At 38.0% G+C, this 17,253-nt stretch overlaps 1 protein-coding gene across 2 annotated transcripts in view; it reads left to right on the top strand.

Annotated features, from left to right (window-relative positions):
• The window catches only part of LOC149173144 (1,4-dihydroxy-2-naphthoyl-CoA thioesterase 1-like), a 58,265-nt gene extending 49,684 nt beyond the window's left edge, over positions 1-8,581 (top strand). For both annotated transcript variants that reach the window (XM_089424512.1, XM_089424511.1), the window contains exon 3: positions 7,991-8,581. In XM_089424512.1, the coding sequence (XP_089280638.1) occupies positions 7,991-8,167 (177 nt within the window). In that variant the 3' untranslated portion in view covers positions 8,168-8,581. The remainder of the gene's footprint in view (positions 1-7,990) is intronic.
• The last annotated feature ends 8,672 nt before the right edge of the window (positions 8,582-17,253 follow it).

Below are 17,253 nucleotides of genomic sequence, written 5' to 3'. Positions count from 1 at the left end.
GTCAAGTCTTCACTTTGCTAAAAGGGCTAGGGAAAGCTTGGCAGTTTAATCACTAAAGTTTTTGTTCCATGATTTGAATGTTAAATCTTTGTAACACATGCTATCAAGAGATCCCCTTCTAGAACCTTGGAACCTAGCTCCAGGACTCTTTCCAAATTAAAACTTAGATGGCAAAACAAGATGACAAGGGAATTTTCTAGTGCATTATTACAGTCATTAATTTCATCGACAATAATTGGGAGTGAAGACGGATGCTGTTTACAGCTATTGAATCACGATAAATATACATAACATTTGTTCCAGTATAACCATGACAGAAAAGTGAAAGAGTTTAAGGTTAGTGCTAAGATCTAATGTGGCCAAAGATATAGGACTGTTTTCAGCAAATTTAAGAGAAAATATACGCCCCTCACAATTATTCTGTCCTAAATATAAATGAATGTCTTTTTCCACAAATCAGAAATGCAGATTTTAAACAAGACTGAACAAATTGACTGCTGTGCACTGAAAACATTCACCCAATTGAATCAGGGATGAGAAAACAGAGCTTGAAAGGCTGCTATCTATCTCAGAAATTACCTTCATTTGCATCTGGTAACATAACTGGGTAATGCTGTTCTTTTAGGAAGTATAGCAATTCTCTCATTCACCAATACAATGACACTATCAATTAATTAAATTCTGTCATAAACACACCAAAAAGAAAGGTTTAGAATCCCTTTTCTTTCCATCTACAGAACAAAAATTTCAGTCATAAGTGCATAAGGAACCAGTATTGAGATATGCTATGATTATTTTGTTTATAATTCAACTGGGATAGACAAACAGAATATTAAGGGCTGCTTTTCGTTTTAAGAAAAACAGGAGAGAAATTGATTCAGTCCTTTTTGTCAAACAGGTCTCATGTATCATCCTAAATGATGCAAACTTGTGATATTAATTATCTAAATGCCAAACCTGGGCTATTGGCTAGCAAAACTTTGTTCTGCAAGTCCAAATGAGTAGCTCAGCTTGTATTCATGCTTCTAGAAACAGTATACGAGGACAAAATTGAAAGAAGCCATGTTTGTACCAGAAAATTCATTCATATATTTCATCATAGTCTTACTGTGCAAACCTTCCCATATATATATATTAATTCAAAAAAAAAACCGCATAAAATTCGCTTCCGTGGTGGTTCGGACAGTTACAGCACAGATGATTCCAAATTGATTTTTATTGGTTGCTTTGAAGGTGCTCTTTATATAATGTTTACTGTACAGTTCCCTACTGTTTAAGCTCTAGTACCATAATTAGTTGTTACAACAAATACATTACAAAGGTTATAGCACTAGGTTGGATGAAAAATTAAAATAAAATGGACTTGCAGAACAATCTACGCTGAAGGATGTTTTAATGTCAGTATGTACAAGCAAAACAATGGACAGAAAATATAGCTAAGTTGCACTCAAATGGATATGGGAACGGATACGGTAAATTTTCAAAAAATCCAGATATGATACGGCAAGGAAACAATATATATATATATATATATATGAAAAGATAAAAATTTCATCTTTTAGAATCTAGATTCTATATTTAAAAATACATAATCATCATCATGAATTCAACATAAACAAATCATCGTCATCAATTCAACATAAAGTTTAAACATTGTCATCATCATTATTGATTATTATAACATTCAACGTATCACTGTTTCCAATTTCAATCATCAACATCATCACCAAAATTAACAATGCTAAATGCACACTACATAGTACGAATTACAAAATGAACTATGACTGGAAGTCTACTATCATATGACATATTATGGTATTCAAGATCAAGGACACTAGAAGTAGGCACTCAGCCAGGGCTGAAACCCCTATATAGGGGAAAATCCAGTCAAAAACTCTTCCTTTAGTAGATTCAAATTGAGATAGACTAAGACCCTAGACCAAATGACCTTCCTCCTCCATCAAGTCAACTCTTCCTTCTGATAGATGATCTCTTCCAAAGTTACCAAGTGCCAGCTTCTCAAATGCAGCTTCAACCCATAATTTCGACCCCCAGCTTCAGAACTTCGACCCAGCTTTAGGACTGTAGTTTCGATCTAGCAACTTCAGTAGCTTCAGCCTAGCAGCTTCATAGTGTCGACCTAGATGCAGCTTCAGAATTTCGTTGCACATGAGAGAGAGACCCAAAAACTTTGATTCCAGCTCCTTGAACTTCACACTTTTTCTGCTTCTAGCTATTGCAATTCAATCTTGTGAGAGATGTGCTTCCAAATGAGTTGAGTTGCTCCAATATATAGCGAGTCTGTGAGGTCGAATTCCCTTGTTGAGGCCAACTTGTCCTTCTTTGAGGCCAACTTGGTGGAGGAGGGCTAGAAGACCTATTTTACATTATAATAAATTTCTTTCTTGACAAGTAGATGTTAGTTTTTGTAGCATCAAATGTGTTATAGCCTTGAAATTTTGTGGAGAGGCTAGAATACATGAGATCTCCAAAACTCAGAAATTGTTTTTGGAACTTACGCCTAGAATTGACTTAATTAGATTATTAACCAGTTTTTAAATATTTCCTAAGTCTAAACTTAGGGAATATGGTTAATTAATTAATATTAATTAAGTCAAGGCAAGAATCATCTAGAAACTCACACAGATCGATCAAGAGATGATCCTAGCCATTGATTAAGTTTTAATCTTTGCTGTTGGTGCTCCAACAAAGGATTATAAGAGGAGGTCGATGTCGTGATGGAGAAGACACTTGAGAGGTTCAATTTTTGAGCAGATCGATTTCCAGAGTAGCAGCAGTCAATTTCCAGAGAGAGAGCTAGAGATCGAAGCAATGTGAGAAGGGCAGGGACCGTGAGTTCGAAGGAAAGATTTACAGATCAGGAGAGGCAGTAGCAAGAGAGTCGAGTTATCCCAGAGAGGCAGCATAGAGGTTTTGCACAGTAGCTTCGGCAAGGCAGATCAATTTGCTGGTGAGAAAAATCGTTCTCAGTTCCAGAGGTCGAGCAGAAGTTCCAGAAGGCTGGAGAGACGATTTCCTTAGTAGCTGGAGGCAGAACGACTTCATCAGAGGTTGGCTAGAGGCTTGACGTCTAGCGGGTTGCGCAAAACAACGCAGAGGCTGATGTAGAAGGTCAGAGTGCTGAGTTTTATGAAGGCAAGTCATGCCAGAGATTGCCTATGGGAGAAGGGAAATTCCCTTTAGTATTTTGCCCAGATTTTCTTGCTGTGGATTGCCAGTTTCAGGCATCCAGATTGTACTTAGATTTTTCATTGCTGCATAATATTAAAACCCTCATCTGCTGCACCGGTTTTCCCAAGTTGGGTTTTTCCAAGGACTTTTGTCCAAAAATAATTGTGTTATTTTTTATGTATGTGTGCTAGCATTTCTTCCAACATTTATTCTTCCGCAATTTTATTTGTGTAGATTGCAGTGTGATTTATTCATTATTTGTTGTAGAAAACAACAAATAAATTGTTAAATTAAAGTAGCAATTAGGAGAATAATTTCTAGTTGCTGTAATAAGATTCCAGTTTGGAATTTTCACATGGTATCAGAGTGCAGTTGATCTGCCGGAGAGCTTAGAAGTGAAAAGAGAAGGAATTTCGTTGCTCATTGTGGGTAGCAGACCGAAATTCCCAAGAGGAATGCAGTCATTTTGCCAGGAGGCCGAGTTACTTGTGGAGGTTCGAATTTTCTGAGTGAGGGGCAAAAAAATTCGATTCTACCAGATCGAGTGATTCTAGAGGCAGAGAGAGCATATCAGATTTTTCGATTGGGCAAATCTCTAGCTGGACGCAATGGTTTTTACAGCTGAGCAGAGCCCGCGTGGGTGGAAGAGAGAAGAGCACACACAGAGGGAAAATTTTTCTCAAGGAACTTCTAGTCTCAAGAAGTTCGATTTTTCTTTGTAGATCAGCAGTCGTTGTGAACAAATCTTCTCACTCCAGAAGGAAGTGCGAATAGAAGAGCAACAACTAAGTAGAAAGAAAGAGGAAGTTTTCAACAGATCGTTGAGATGGCCGCTGCTGGGCTTCGTGATCAAGACGGGTTGGATGGAGCTTCCAACTATGTCATATGGATGGAAAGGATGTCCTTCGTTCTAGATGAATATGGCCTGAAAGCCTATATTGATGTGGTGGTAGCAGTTCCCACGAATGCAGATCAGCTGAAAGAGTACAAAAAGGAGATGACACAGGCGAAGAGGTTGATCCTAGACGGAGTTCGAGATCATATTGTCTCACATATAGCTGGCAAAGATATTGCCAAAGAGATGTGGGAGACTCTCTCCATGCTATACCAAGGTACTTTCGAGCAGCAGAAGTTGTACTTAGAAGAGAAGCTGAGATGCATCAAGATGCAGAAGGGGAAGGCATAGATCCCTTCCTCACCAGGATTCAAGAGGTCTGAGACCAGTTGTCAGCTGTTGGGGCAGCGCCTCAACCCACAAAGCTAGTGTGATTGGCACTCAACAGTGTCTCAGAGGAGTGGGAGGTATTCGTCCAAAGTGTTTTGGGTAGAGATACCTTGCCAAGGTGGGACAGGATGTGGGCCGATTTGCAGCAAGAGGAGTTCAGACGGGCTCTATTGAAGAGCTCCATCAGTGGAAGCAACAATAGATCAAAGCAAGTGAAGGAAGAGGAGAATGTGGCCTTGACATCTAAGGGTCCCAATCAGGGACAAGGGGAGCAGAGGAAGAAGAAGAAGGACCTATCGAAGGTCAAGTGCTTTAGATGTGGTGAGCTTGGTCACTATAGTACCCAGTGTCATCTCAAGAAGAAGGACAAGGAGGAGAAGCAAACAACTTCAACAAAGATCGATAGGATTTCCTTCAAGCTGGAGAAAGACTCCGTCATGTTTGCTGATATACCTCTAGGAGTGAGGTGGGGTGACTTGGTATTGTAGCCCCAGAGTGCTACAAATGGGCAGGATCCTTGAGGAGTCCATCTCATGGATCATTACCTTGCTACAGGGGCCCACAGTATTCCGTTGCAGGATGGATTAGTGGCAGTTGATGCAGTTAGATGCCATAGTGATAGTTGTAGAGACTAGTAGCAGTGAGATGCTGGGGAGTGCAGTGCGGAGTTGGCAGCAATGCAGAGTTAGCAGTAGCGCAAATTCTTTAGTGACTGCAGATACTAGCAGCAGTCAGAGACTCGGGTGACAAATGCATTATATTGATCACAGTTGACCCAGTATTTTGGATGCTTTTCAGTTGCAAATGTTGCAGTTGCAACAACAGTAGATGAGAGGGAGTTGCAGTGTAGATGCAGTGTTGGCAGTAGTGTCAACAACAACAAAGATGCAGCGTATATCAGAGTTGCACAGTGGTTGGTGGGCAATACGACCAGACATCAGCAGCGTGACAAGAGACGATGCAGAGACAGGGTGCTATTACAAGGTGTGTAGTAGCATTAGAACACATTCCTCGTTAAGAGGGAGTGTTAGTTTTTGTAGCATTGGATGTGTTCTAGCCTTGAAATTTTGTATAGAGGCTAGAATACATGAGATCTCCAAAACCCAGAAATCGTTTTTGGAAATTCCACCTAGAAATGATTTAATTAGATTATTAACCAATTTTTAAATATTTTCTAAGTCTAAACTTAAGGAATATGGTTAATTAATCAATATTAATTAAGTCAAGGCAAGAATCATGTAGAAACTCACACGGATCGATCTAGAGATGATCCTAGCCATTGATTAAGTTTTAATCTTGGTCGTTGGTGCTCCAATAGAGGATTATAAGAGGAGGTCGATGTGGTGATGGAGAAGACACTTGAGAGGTTCGATTTCTGAGCAGATCAATTTCTAGAGTAGCAGCAGTCAGTGGCTGGAGAGAGAGCTAGAGATCGAAGTAGTGTGAGAGGGGCAGGGACAGTGTGTCCGGAAGAAAGATTTCCCAGCAGCAAGAGGGCCGAGTTATCCCAAAGAGGCAGCGCAGAGGCTCTGCGCAGTAGCTTCAGCAATGCAGATTAATTTGCTGGTGAGGAAAATCGTTCTCAGTTCCAGAGGCCGGACAAAAGTTCCAGAAGGCCGGAGAGACAATTTCCTTAGTAGCTGGAGGCAGAACGATTTCATCAGAGGCTAGTTGAAGGCTTGGCGTCCAGCAGGCTGCACAGAAAAATGCACGGACTAACGCAAAAGGTTAGAGGGCCAAGTTTTTTGAAGGCAAGTCGTGCCAGAGATTGCCTGTTGGAGAAGGGAAATTCCCTTCAGTATTTAGCCCAGATTTTCTTGCTGTGGATTGTCAGTTTCAGGCATCCCATTTGTTCTCAGATTTTTCACTGCTGCATAATATTAAAACCCCTATCTGCTACATCGATTTTCCCAAGTTGGGTTTTTCTAGGGACTTCTGTCAAAAAATAATTGTGTTATTTTTTATGTATGTGTTTTAACATTTCTTCCAGCATTTATTCTTCTGCAGTTTTATTTGTGTAGATTGCAGTGTGATTTATTCAGTTTTTGCAGTAGCAAACAACAAATAAATTGTTAAATTAAATTAACAATTAGGAGAGTAATTTCTAGTTGTTACAATAGGATTCCAATTTAGAATTTTCACAGTAGAGCCCAAGAAGGGTCTTTTACATTATGACATGGACAAGGATACTTGACATAAACCCTAGAAGCCTTCAATGGAGGCTTTGACCTAAAAACAATTGACCCAAGCATGAAACCCATGCTTTAATAAGTCAATTTCTTTAATAATAAATTTTCTGTTTTTCTTTATTTTGACAAATACATTACATCATGACTTAAATACAATTATGAAGACCGACACTAGTTACATTCTTCAACATATTATACATAGAGGTGATATCTAGATAAAATAAGATATGTTATTAATGTCTAACAAATAACGAAAATTAAGTAGGTCAATGAGACTCGAAAGTACATCTAGGAGCAATACATAGTAGAAGTGGAAAAGCAGCTCCTAATAGGCTAATACTACATCAATAGCTTGATGATAGATAAGTCCAAAGCTAGAAGCTAGATGGAAAGAAAGAATCCAATATACGTGCAAGTGCAATTGCAAAATAAACTGAACCAGAGAAATAGGAATTGTACTTTGCACAGGGCTTCGGAAAATTCGGGGCCTTTGTTCCTTTTGCTAATATAATTTGTCACTTCCAAAATATATCTAACACAGCAACTTCCTTGAAGACAGATGTAATGCCCAAAATATATAAACCAGATGATTGTGTTCATTGGATGAATTTGGATACTGGTTTGTAGACTCTCCAAACTTCAAAGATAGGCATCAATGTCATGATATTGGGAATGTTTTAAGTCGTTCAAAGGTTAATGACTTAAGTATTCAGTACACATTCTATTAAATCATTTAATATGCCCTCAGGCTGAAGGTTAAACATCCTATTGATATGAGAATAACTGAGGATGGCAAATATTAGTTTCCTTCATTCACTATTCCTCCATTCTGCCATATACAATCTTATTTAGAAGATACCTTAGCTTACAGACTGCAATACCTTGAAGTACCATGGTAGTTCTATCAACTCCCTGATGTTTATGTGCAACGAGGTTATGTTGCTTTGATGGATTTCAATCTCAAACCCTGCCTCTTTAGTCACATTGTGCCTGATTTGAAGGTGAAATCTGTGAAGGTAGACAAGGACTGCTTAGAATATGTTAGGAATGTTTGGAATATATTACGATTTTCTCTGAATATTAGTTTGTTTTCGTATTAGCAGGGATTTTAAGCATCTTGAATTCTACGAAAATTTGAAGTTCTTAATATTCTTGTGTTATTACTGCCTATTGCCTACTATATAAAGCAAAGTATGAGGTTAAGAAACTCTTGCTGTATGGTCTTGCAACTCAGAGCTTATCCTCAAAAAAATAATTGAATGATTGAATCTGTTATTCTTTTTCCCGGATCTTACATATCTGGCTTAGTTTGACAGCAACTTTGTTTTTAGTATTAGGACTGTAAAAGAGTCTCAATTTAATTGGGCTGATTGCTGTGAAACAGGTATGGGAGGTGAAACTTACCTCGGCAAAACGTTCAAACAATGATCTACCCAAGCAAGAGTCTTCGAAAACATCAGAGCCTGAATTGATTTCAGTATCAAAGTTTACAGCGATCGTGATACCTTCTAATCGTACTGCCAAAAATCAGGACGTCAAAAGGATTCCCTCTAAACTATAAAAAAAAGTACCAGGCTTCATCATCGTGAATCTTGCATCAAACAGACATTACTATTATCATATTAACCTTTTCAGCATTCCATGGTTTACTATTTTCTTTTTCTCCCTGTAATCATGTTCAACCCTAATTAAATAACTACAGGCCTTCAGTGCTTGTATGGCTGCATCCAAAGTCAAAATGGTTCTTATGGGAACTGAGATTCTGGAGTGTTTTTACATTTTAGTTTTGGTTGTGGGCTGGCAAAGCTGAGGGCCCAAGCATAGGCACCCCATTTTCACCATGGTTTGAGAAATCCACACCATTCCCATATAGATGTTAGTACAGCACCATGATAGATATGCACTTCTTTTTTGTTTTGGTTTTTTTGGTTCACTTTGATGCTTATATAGAATTGAAACACTTTTTGTTATTTCACTTTGATGGTTAGAGCTGAAATGGACAATCCAATATTCTATTAATTGAGTAATTCATGTACTAAAAGATCAATGCCAAATTTGATATAAAATGCCAATGAAATCAATCATATGTTACATGGGAATTGTTTATACCCATCGTTGTATATAATACAACGGTATGTCATTGTAAAAATCTCACTTGCAAGCCTGGGAAAATAATGGTATTTCAATAAACTCGGGGTATTCTTAGGTAGTTCGTCCTTATGACTAATTGTGTTTTTGTGAAGAAAACAAATATTTTTATATCATCTGCACCAAAAATGGGCAAAAGTACATAGGTACAAAATTTGTTGGGGGCACTTTGATACACTTTTTACCTTGTGAATTCTACATTCATCATCAAATATAATCACTTTATCTCTTATTCAGATGCTACCATAAACCTTTGACAACAAAATGCCTAGACCCCTGGGTTACTGGTGTTAGCTTTGACACAACCACATGTTAATAACAAAACAAATCTGGGAGCCGAGCATAAAAGCAATAGATATAGAGAACCATTGCGACAAATTTATGCTGAAATTCCAAAAATCTGTCTTTAATTACAAATTCAGAGGTTTCACCTCAATGTTGAGGTTTTCCATATATATTTCCGATAAACTTTTACTTTCCGATAAACTTTTAGCCCTTGGGCTGAATCTGAAATATTAAATTAAAACAACTAATATTTCACTGTTGTCCAACCCAATTCACCAGGCAACTCAAGAAATTAAATAATAAACAAGTGTAGTTTAATGCCAACAAGTTACAGCATTTAGGGCACACTTCCCACACAAATTACAGATGTGAAAATACTTTATTATAGCAGAAAATTTGTCCTTTAATCTTCCAGCTGTGTTAAATCACTTAGTCAATTTAACTCAATGTTATGTCAAATGAGCATGCATAACCAGGCTAAAATCAACTAAATCATGAAGATAACGTAAATAGAAAATGGAATCTTCAAGTACACATAAATTGGACAGATGGAAATTTTATATATATATATATAAAGAAAGTTGAAGTACAAGTACATATCACAACTTTATCACAATGTAAGTGCAAATCAAATTCTCCAACCTTAGTTAGGGAAACTGTAAGAAAACTCCAACCACCAACTCCTAGTTAGAAATCACTCCCAACCAGAGCTGGTCACACTATAAAGATCCTTAGCAAGTTAGCATCAACACTAAAAGGTCCTCACTGGTACATACACCAAGCTTGCACTGCATGAGCTCTCCACGCTAATGTTCTTGTCTTCCTTAGGTTTTACAAACCTTAGCTATGTTGTATCACACAAATTAATGGCAAGACAAATGTAGTGCTACCCTCCAAATTTACATGTTTGTCCTAGGGTTTGAGGGCCTTCAAATCTTGCATCAACACAAGCATCAAGGCCTCCATAGAACATCAAGATCTCAATAACAAAATCTTCTTCCATGCAAGTCATCACCGAGTTCCATAGTTATCAAGATAGGCTCTACATGACCTTGCCCTAGTCTCCATGCATCTCATAAGAACAGGGCTATAAAATAATTTTAAGGCATTATTTGTTCTCTTAATGTGTTCTACTAGGGAGGAACCCTTGCGTTGCAGTAAAGACAAGAAAAATAATCATCACGTGTATTGCCATGTTCTTCTCTAGGGTTTGTTTGCATAGCACAAACCCTATTATCTCACAAGAGCAAACTCTATCATCTCACATGAGCAATCTCTTCAAAAACATAAGACATCTCTCTTTTTTGTTTTTGCTTTTTCTATGGTTTACATCACAAACCCTAACATTTTGCTCCCTAGAATACTTATCTAAGACAATACAAAGATAGAACATAGTACAATTGTGATAATGATTACAAGAGTCGTATCCTCTATATATATATATATAGTAGGTGAGGAGGCTAACATAAAACAAAGACCACATACAATTAACCAACAAGGCAACTAACATGGAGTGCTCTACAATACATGGATGTGAAAGTGTCATAATAGGGTTTATCAAACCCCCAAGATGAAAGACCCTTCAAGCATGATTCCCCTAGGGCTCAATGCCCTTCCTCCAAGATGGTGTCCTATCTAACAAGATGTTAGCCCAACGCTTCTCTTCCATGGTAGTATCCAAGTGTCATCATTCAAAGTGTTCCTCCTTTAATTGTGTGCCACATGTCCTCTCATGTGCTCGATGCTTCTATCATGTGTGTCAATGTGATTACCGTGCTCCAATGCTTCTCCACAACATATCTGTTTGGGTCTATAGCCCACCTCCATGAAGTATGCTCTTCAACCTAAGCATCTTCAAGTCAAATGTGCAACCTCGAAGGTGTATATCACACGATCCCAAGCTTCTACGGCCAAGTACCCTCTTCCAAGTGCCTAACATTCCTCCTAGGTAAGTGGCACACCAATCAAGCAAACAATACTCACGTTGTGTGCACTTATCAATTAAAATAACAACCTCCTAGATAAGGGCACCAAGTAGGCACTCTAAACAAGGTCAAGCATCCACCCAAACTAAGCCAACCATATGTCCATGATGCATCACTAATGAACTAGTGCTTGGTGAAAACAATTTTGAAGTAACATTCCCTCTTCACTAGGATCTTTTTTTTGTAACACCTATGAACTCCATTTGAATCTATACCTTGTAACTCTTGTGCCTCCACAAAGCTAAAAGAACACTCCATCATATTATAAAACAACATACATACTTTATCGAAATCATATGTGACAAATCAAGGGCACCGAGCAGACAATCTAACCAAGTTCAAGCATCCACCCAATCTGAGCCAACTATATGTCCATGAAGCATCACTAAGGGATAAGGGCACCAAGTAGGCACTCTAACCAAGTTCAAGCATCCACCCAAACTAAGCCAACCATATGCCGATGAAGCATCACTATGGGACTAATGCTGGGTGAAAACACTTTTGAAGTAACATTCCCTATTTACTAGAAAATTGTTTTATGTAACACCTATGAACTCCCTTTGAATTTATACCTTGCAACTTTAGTGCCTCCACAAAGCTAAAGGAATACACCCTCCATCATATTATAAAACTACATACGTTGTAAAAGTCACACGTGAAAAATCAATTTGGTTCATAAAATGAATACCCAAAATAATGGAATAATATAAAAGAATCCAAGTGGTTTTAAAATATTGAGGAGATGATTGAATGAATAAATACAATAAGGGTTCCCATATGAATATCTTAGTACATTTCCACTAAGAATCATGTACAGGCTAGTTAAGTCATGTCCTTTCGTGATTCATTATTATATTTATATTTATTACATTGTCTCCCCCTTTTGAAATGATTGGTCTTCAAAGTATATTTATGGAAAGGCTTTACGTCTTTGCTTTGGCTTGTAATGTCTTCACATGATTATCTGTTCTTAGTGTTGTCATGATTTTTGATACAAGATGGTATGAAGTTCTAAGTACTGAGTAGAATTATTGAAGAATTATTGAATCTTAAAAAGATTTGACCATCCTAATTTTTGATCCTTTGTGGAAAATTGAGCTTATATGATTCCTAAGATGAATTGTTATTATGAGACTCAATTGCATTGGTATCAATATTCTTCAAAAGATAGGTTGATTTGTTTTCCTTGTTCTAAGAGATATTGAAACAATGATTGGTTAAGATACCTACTCTTGTGATTAGGTTGTTGGTAAGGTTGTTAAATTTCTAATAACCACCCATATTTATTTTCTCTCAACAACTATTTATTCCTAGAAATTTATTTTATTACCCAAATAATTTATGAATTGTTGAAAAATAAAATCACTGGTATTTTTAACTTCCAAAAATTAATATGCAGCGAAAATAAAAATAAAAATGGAGAGATCAATCACATCACAACAACAAATGTACACATAAAATTCTCCTTCATTCAATAATTTCAGGAAAATTTGGGTTTGACTCAGACAAAATACATAAAAAAATGCAATGACTAGCACTCATAACTCAGTGCATCTGGGAATAATTCGCCCCAATGAATTTCGACCCTCTAGAAATCAACCCCTGAAGAAATTTGACCTAGAGAATTCGGCCCACCTCTCACCAACAATTTGGCCCTGGATAAATTGGCCTCTCAAATTCGCAGCCTCCTTTGTGCTTCAACAATTCAACCTCGCTTTGATCTCCAAATCTTAGCGTCTTGGAAATACTCCTTAATCACCCTGCACTCTTCCTCATTCTCCTTAGTCTTGAGGAGCCTCTTGCTCCATAGTAAATCACTCTCTCCCTCTTTGAGAAAATTGTTTTTTCAAAATGCAATAGTTGCCTCTTGTCTTGTATCTTCACCTCTCCCTTAGGCTTCTATTTAGAATCTTTATTTAGCCAAATCCCTAACCCTAATCTCTTCAGTGATTGACGATTGAGATTAGAGCTCACCTCACTTGAGATAAATGGTTGAGATCATATCTAAGTCACTTAAATAATTAAATTATTTATCCTCAGTACTTTGGATTAATAGTCCACAATAATTAATTAAATTTATTATACTTTTCCTAAGTTAGACTTAGGAAGGAAGTCATAAATCACTTACTCCACCAAGCAAGCACTTAAAGACACAATTAACCATCTCTTACATGCTATGACACCAAACTCATGTAGAAGACCTTCTAAAGCTACCACAAGCTTCAACACTCCCTCCTAGCGAGGAAGGGATTCTCTACTACCCTAAGCTTGTCGTTGTAAAACAAAAACTTCCCTTTCACTAGAGGCTTAGTGAGAATATCTGCCACCTACTTCCCATGGAAATGTACTGCAATCTCACAACACCTTTTTGGACCCTGTCTCTGATGAAGTGATATCTGATCTCGATATGCTTGGACCTGTCATGAAACACAATATTTTCAAAGAGCTTAATGCAACTCTGATTATCACAATGTATCACCGTTGGCCCCATCTCAAGACCAAATAGCCCTGTGAGCATCTTGTGAAGCCATATGGATTCACAACTTGCCAGACTCACCATGTACTTTGTCTACTAAGTTAAGTGGCACTGGCTACAACTTCTCGCTACACCACGATATCATGGTTGATCCCAAGATGAAACAATATCATGACATGGATTTTCTGTCCATAACATGCCCAACCCAATCAGAATCTGTGTAGCCCTTCAACACTACTCCACCAACTCCAACTTATCTTTGTCCAAAGTCCATTGTACCTCACACGTATCTCAACACGTGCTTCACTGCCACCCAATGAACCTGTCTCAATTCCACCATGAACTGGTTGAGTGTGTTCATAGCAAAACAAATATTTGGCCTAGTGTTGACCATGTACATCAATGAACCTATCATCTACCTATATAGTGTGGGATCCACCAACTAACCCTCAGAAGCACTCAACTTCTTTAAGTTCGTGATTGTCAGTGTAGACATACGCCTACAATCCTCTGTCTTAAATCTCCTCAAGATATCAACTGCATCATACTTGCCTTGCCCAAGGAAAATCTCTCCTGGATGCTGCCACATCTCCAATCCCAAAAATAGTGCATCAAGCCGATGTCCTTCTGTTGCAGCCCCTACAACAACCTCCCCAAAATTTACCTACACATTTAAAATTTTTGGGCCCCCCTTTCTTTTGAAAGTTTTCATGGTCATTCCTATTGCATTACTCAGGCAAACTCTTTAAAATGTCATAATCATCACTGAATGCAACCCATTGAATGAATCATTGTCATGACAGGAAGTTTTGTCTATCTCACCATGGAGCCTGGCGGTCGATAATAATAGCAAGAGTACACCAAGATCCTCATTTTAATCTAGATAATATGTGAAAGATTATGGAGAATTTCGAGCTTGTGGGCCATATCAAGAATTTATTCTCAACACTTCAGAATGTTCAAGAAGCATTTCTATAAAACTCTGTGAAAGATTCCTTGATTGGAATTATTAAAGGGCCATTTTTGCAAGCAATACCTCTGTTGCCATTTTTTATCTAATGTGGGAGTTCACCCACATTAGAAGGAAAACCTAGTGCATCCCTTCAGCCACAAGACAATTTGTTTGGCCTTTGTCCATGAATGAAAGCTCAATTATGCCAGCTAAATGTAATGGTTCGTTTGTGGTGGCTAATTTCATTAGCTTGAAGACTCAACCATGCTTCTTGTCATCTATGTGCAGTTTTGATGCTTTAGCTAGAGGTTTAGGTCACCCATTTCAGCTACAAATAAATATTATGCAAGTAAACAGCTAGTCACCTGAAGTACATAACGATAAAGAAGTGTCACTAAGAGGAAGAATGAATATATTGTTGAGTGCCACTAAGAGGAAGAATGAATATATTGTTGAGTGCCACTAAGAGGAAGATTGAAATATTGTTGAGTGCCAGGGAAATATTTCCTTTTCAAGCTCAGATATGAACAAACATGTCTTCATCTGATAATCAACAGACATCATAAATTGCTTCAGGTGCAACTAATGAGTGTATGTTACTTGGGGAGGAACATATTGAGAAAAATGGCTTTACAAGAGCAGTTGTATTCATCTTCAACAAATTGGAAGAATTATGTTCAGTCTCAGATGCATTGCAGCATACCATATTGCTTTCTTGTAGTTTTTGATTGCAATTCCTCTAAATCGAATCATAATGGTAAATTAATGGAGAACGGTTTCCCCATGTGTAATATGGATGAAAAGGCTACTAGAAAAGGTTTGCTTGATGAGCAAAAACCTCATGTGATGGAACTCAAATAGATTTGTGTGCAACAATATCTTCCAAGTTGTCATAATGTTGTTAGTGATTGTGGCGACTCCTTGACATCTACAATATCAGTTAATTAGGCCACTAAAATAACAATATAAAACACAGTGCTTGTGCCTGTAAGTGAGATGGGCAAAGGAAATCTTTCTTGCTTCACTCCTCCATTATCTTCACTAGACATGAAGGCTGCTCATTATTTAAGGAAAGCTTCTGTTGATTTTCCGGATGTTTCAACAGGGCACCTTATTGCAGGACTACTAAAAGTGTTGAGCAGTGTTCCTATTTCATCTTTTAGGGATGGTGTTTCATTTTCAAAAACACTTGGAAAAGAACAATGCTGGCCCAAAGAGATTTCCGTAGAAGACAAATCTGTTGTGTTTGGGGATTTAATGGTTGATAAATTGGATTTTGTTGAAGTGTTGAAAAATACAAAATGGGCCTTGCTGAGATTTCCACCCTTGGAGATGATAAAGGTGGAGCAACAAATGTCCACGTAGTGGTGATAGGAGACAATGGCACTGGGAAGTCTAGTTTGATTGTTTATGTAGCCACTAATTCATTTCTAGAGAGGGCTCCTCCATTTTTGCCCCCAACAAGACTTCATAGTTATGTCCTGATTGTGTTCCACTCACCATAATTGATACACCATCTAGACCCGAGGATTGGAACAAGCTAGGAGGAGAATGCAAGAAGGTAGGTGCAATTGTTCTAACATATGCATGTGACCAACCTATCACACTTGAGCGACTATCTTCCTACTAGCTACCAAAACTTCATCGCTTAGAAGTTTGAGATGATCAACAACTAAGTTTGGAGCAAGTAATGATACCGATGCGTGATTGAGACATATATAGAGTGATTGAGACATATATAGAGTGTTCGACACTGAAGCAGATTTAGGTTGCAGAAATATTTTCCTATGCTCAAAAGGCAGTTCTTCATCCAACACCACCTTTATTTGATTAAGAAACCCAAACACTAAAGCCTTGTTGTGTAAGGGCATTGAAGAGAATCTTCATTCTATGCGATCATGATAAAGATGGAGCTCTTAGTGATGCTAAACTAGATGATTTTTAGGTTAAATGCTTTAATTCTCCTAACTAACTTTCAGAAATTGTTTGGGTGAAGGTTGTTTTGGAAAAACTTCTAGAAGGTGTCAATGGATATGGCCCAACATTGACAGGATTTTTTTTATCTGAATTCAGAATTCTGTGATCCATATCATGAATGTTGAGAGATCTTTCGGTAAAAATTACATAAAGAAACTATCTTTGGAACCATCTAGTGTGGTTCATGTTACTTTTTACTGAAAAACAGCTGAAAAACAATGGCTGGAAACTACCCGGATGGTTTTGCGAAAGTTTGGTTATAATGATGAGATTAAGCTTAGAGATGACCTCCTTCCAACAACATCGTTCAAACAGGCACCTGACCAGAACAGAGAGTTAACCAATGAGGCCATGGATTTCTTAAGAGGTATATTTTCAATGTTTGACATTGATATTGATGGGGCATCGCAACCACAAGAGCTTGAATACGATGCGCCACAGCGCAAGACGATCGATGATGTTAGACCTGCTTGGTGCGGCACAATGGGCTAATGTAGTCCACTGACAATATATGCATCGCAACACAGGACGGCTGGTGAGGTTAGACTTTCGTGGCACGGTTCAACGGACTAATGTAGTCCACATACATAGGATGCATCGTAAGGCAACTCAACAGGCTAATGTAGCACTGCAGTCCATGGCGAAAGCATATGCTATGCAGTGGGTATTGGATCCTGGGACGGAGCGTTGCACAAGCACATGACAAACCTAACCTTGGTGAAACTATGAGAAAACTATAAAGGCAGAGTCGATTGACCGAGGCACTTCAAATTCTACCTGCCATGGAATGGGTTGGTATTTGGGTGTATCCCTGCACCTATGAT

This window comes from Pinus tabuliformis, chromosome 4_2, assembly GCF_031772625.1.
Source record: "Pinus tabuliformis cultivar Carrire ecotype Pingquan chromosome 4_2, CPIR1, whole genome shotgun sequence".
NCBI lineage: Eukaryota > Viridiplantae > Streptophyta > Pinopsida > Pinales > Pinaceae > Pinus > Pinus tabuliformis.
The sequence above is the reverse complement of the archived record's forward strand: the minus strand, read 5'-3'. Positions and strand labels throughout refer to the sequence as shown.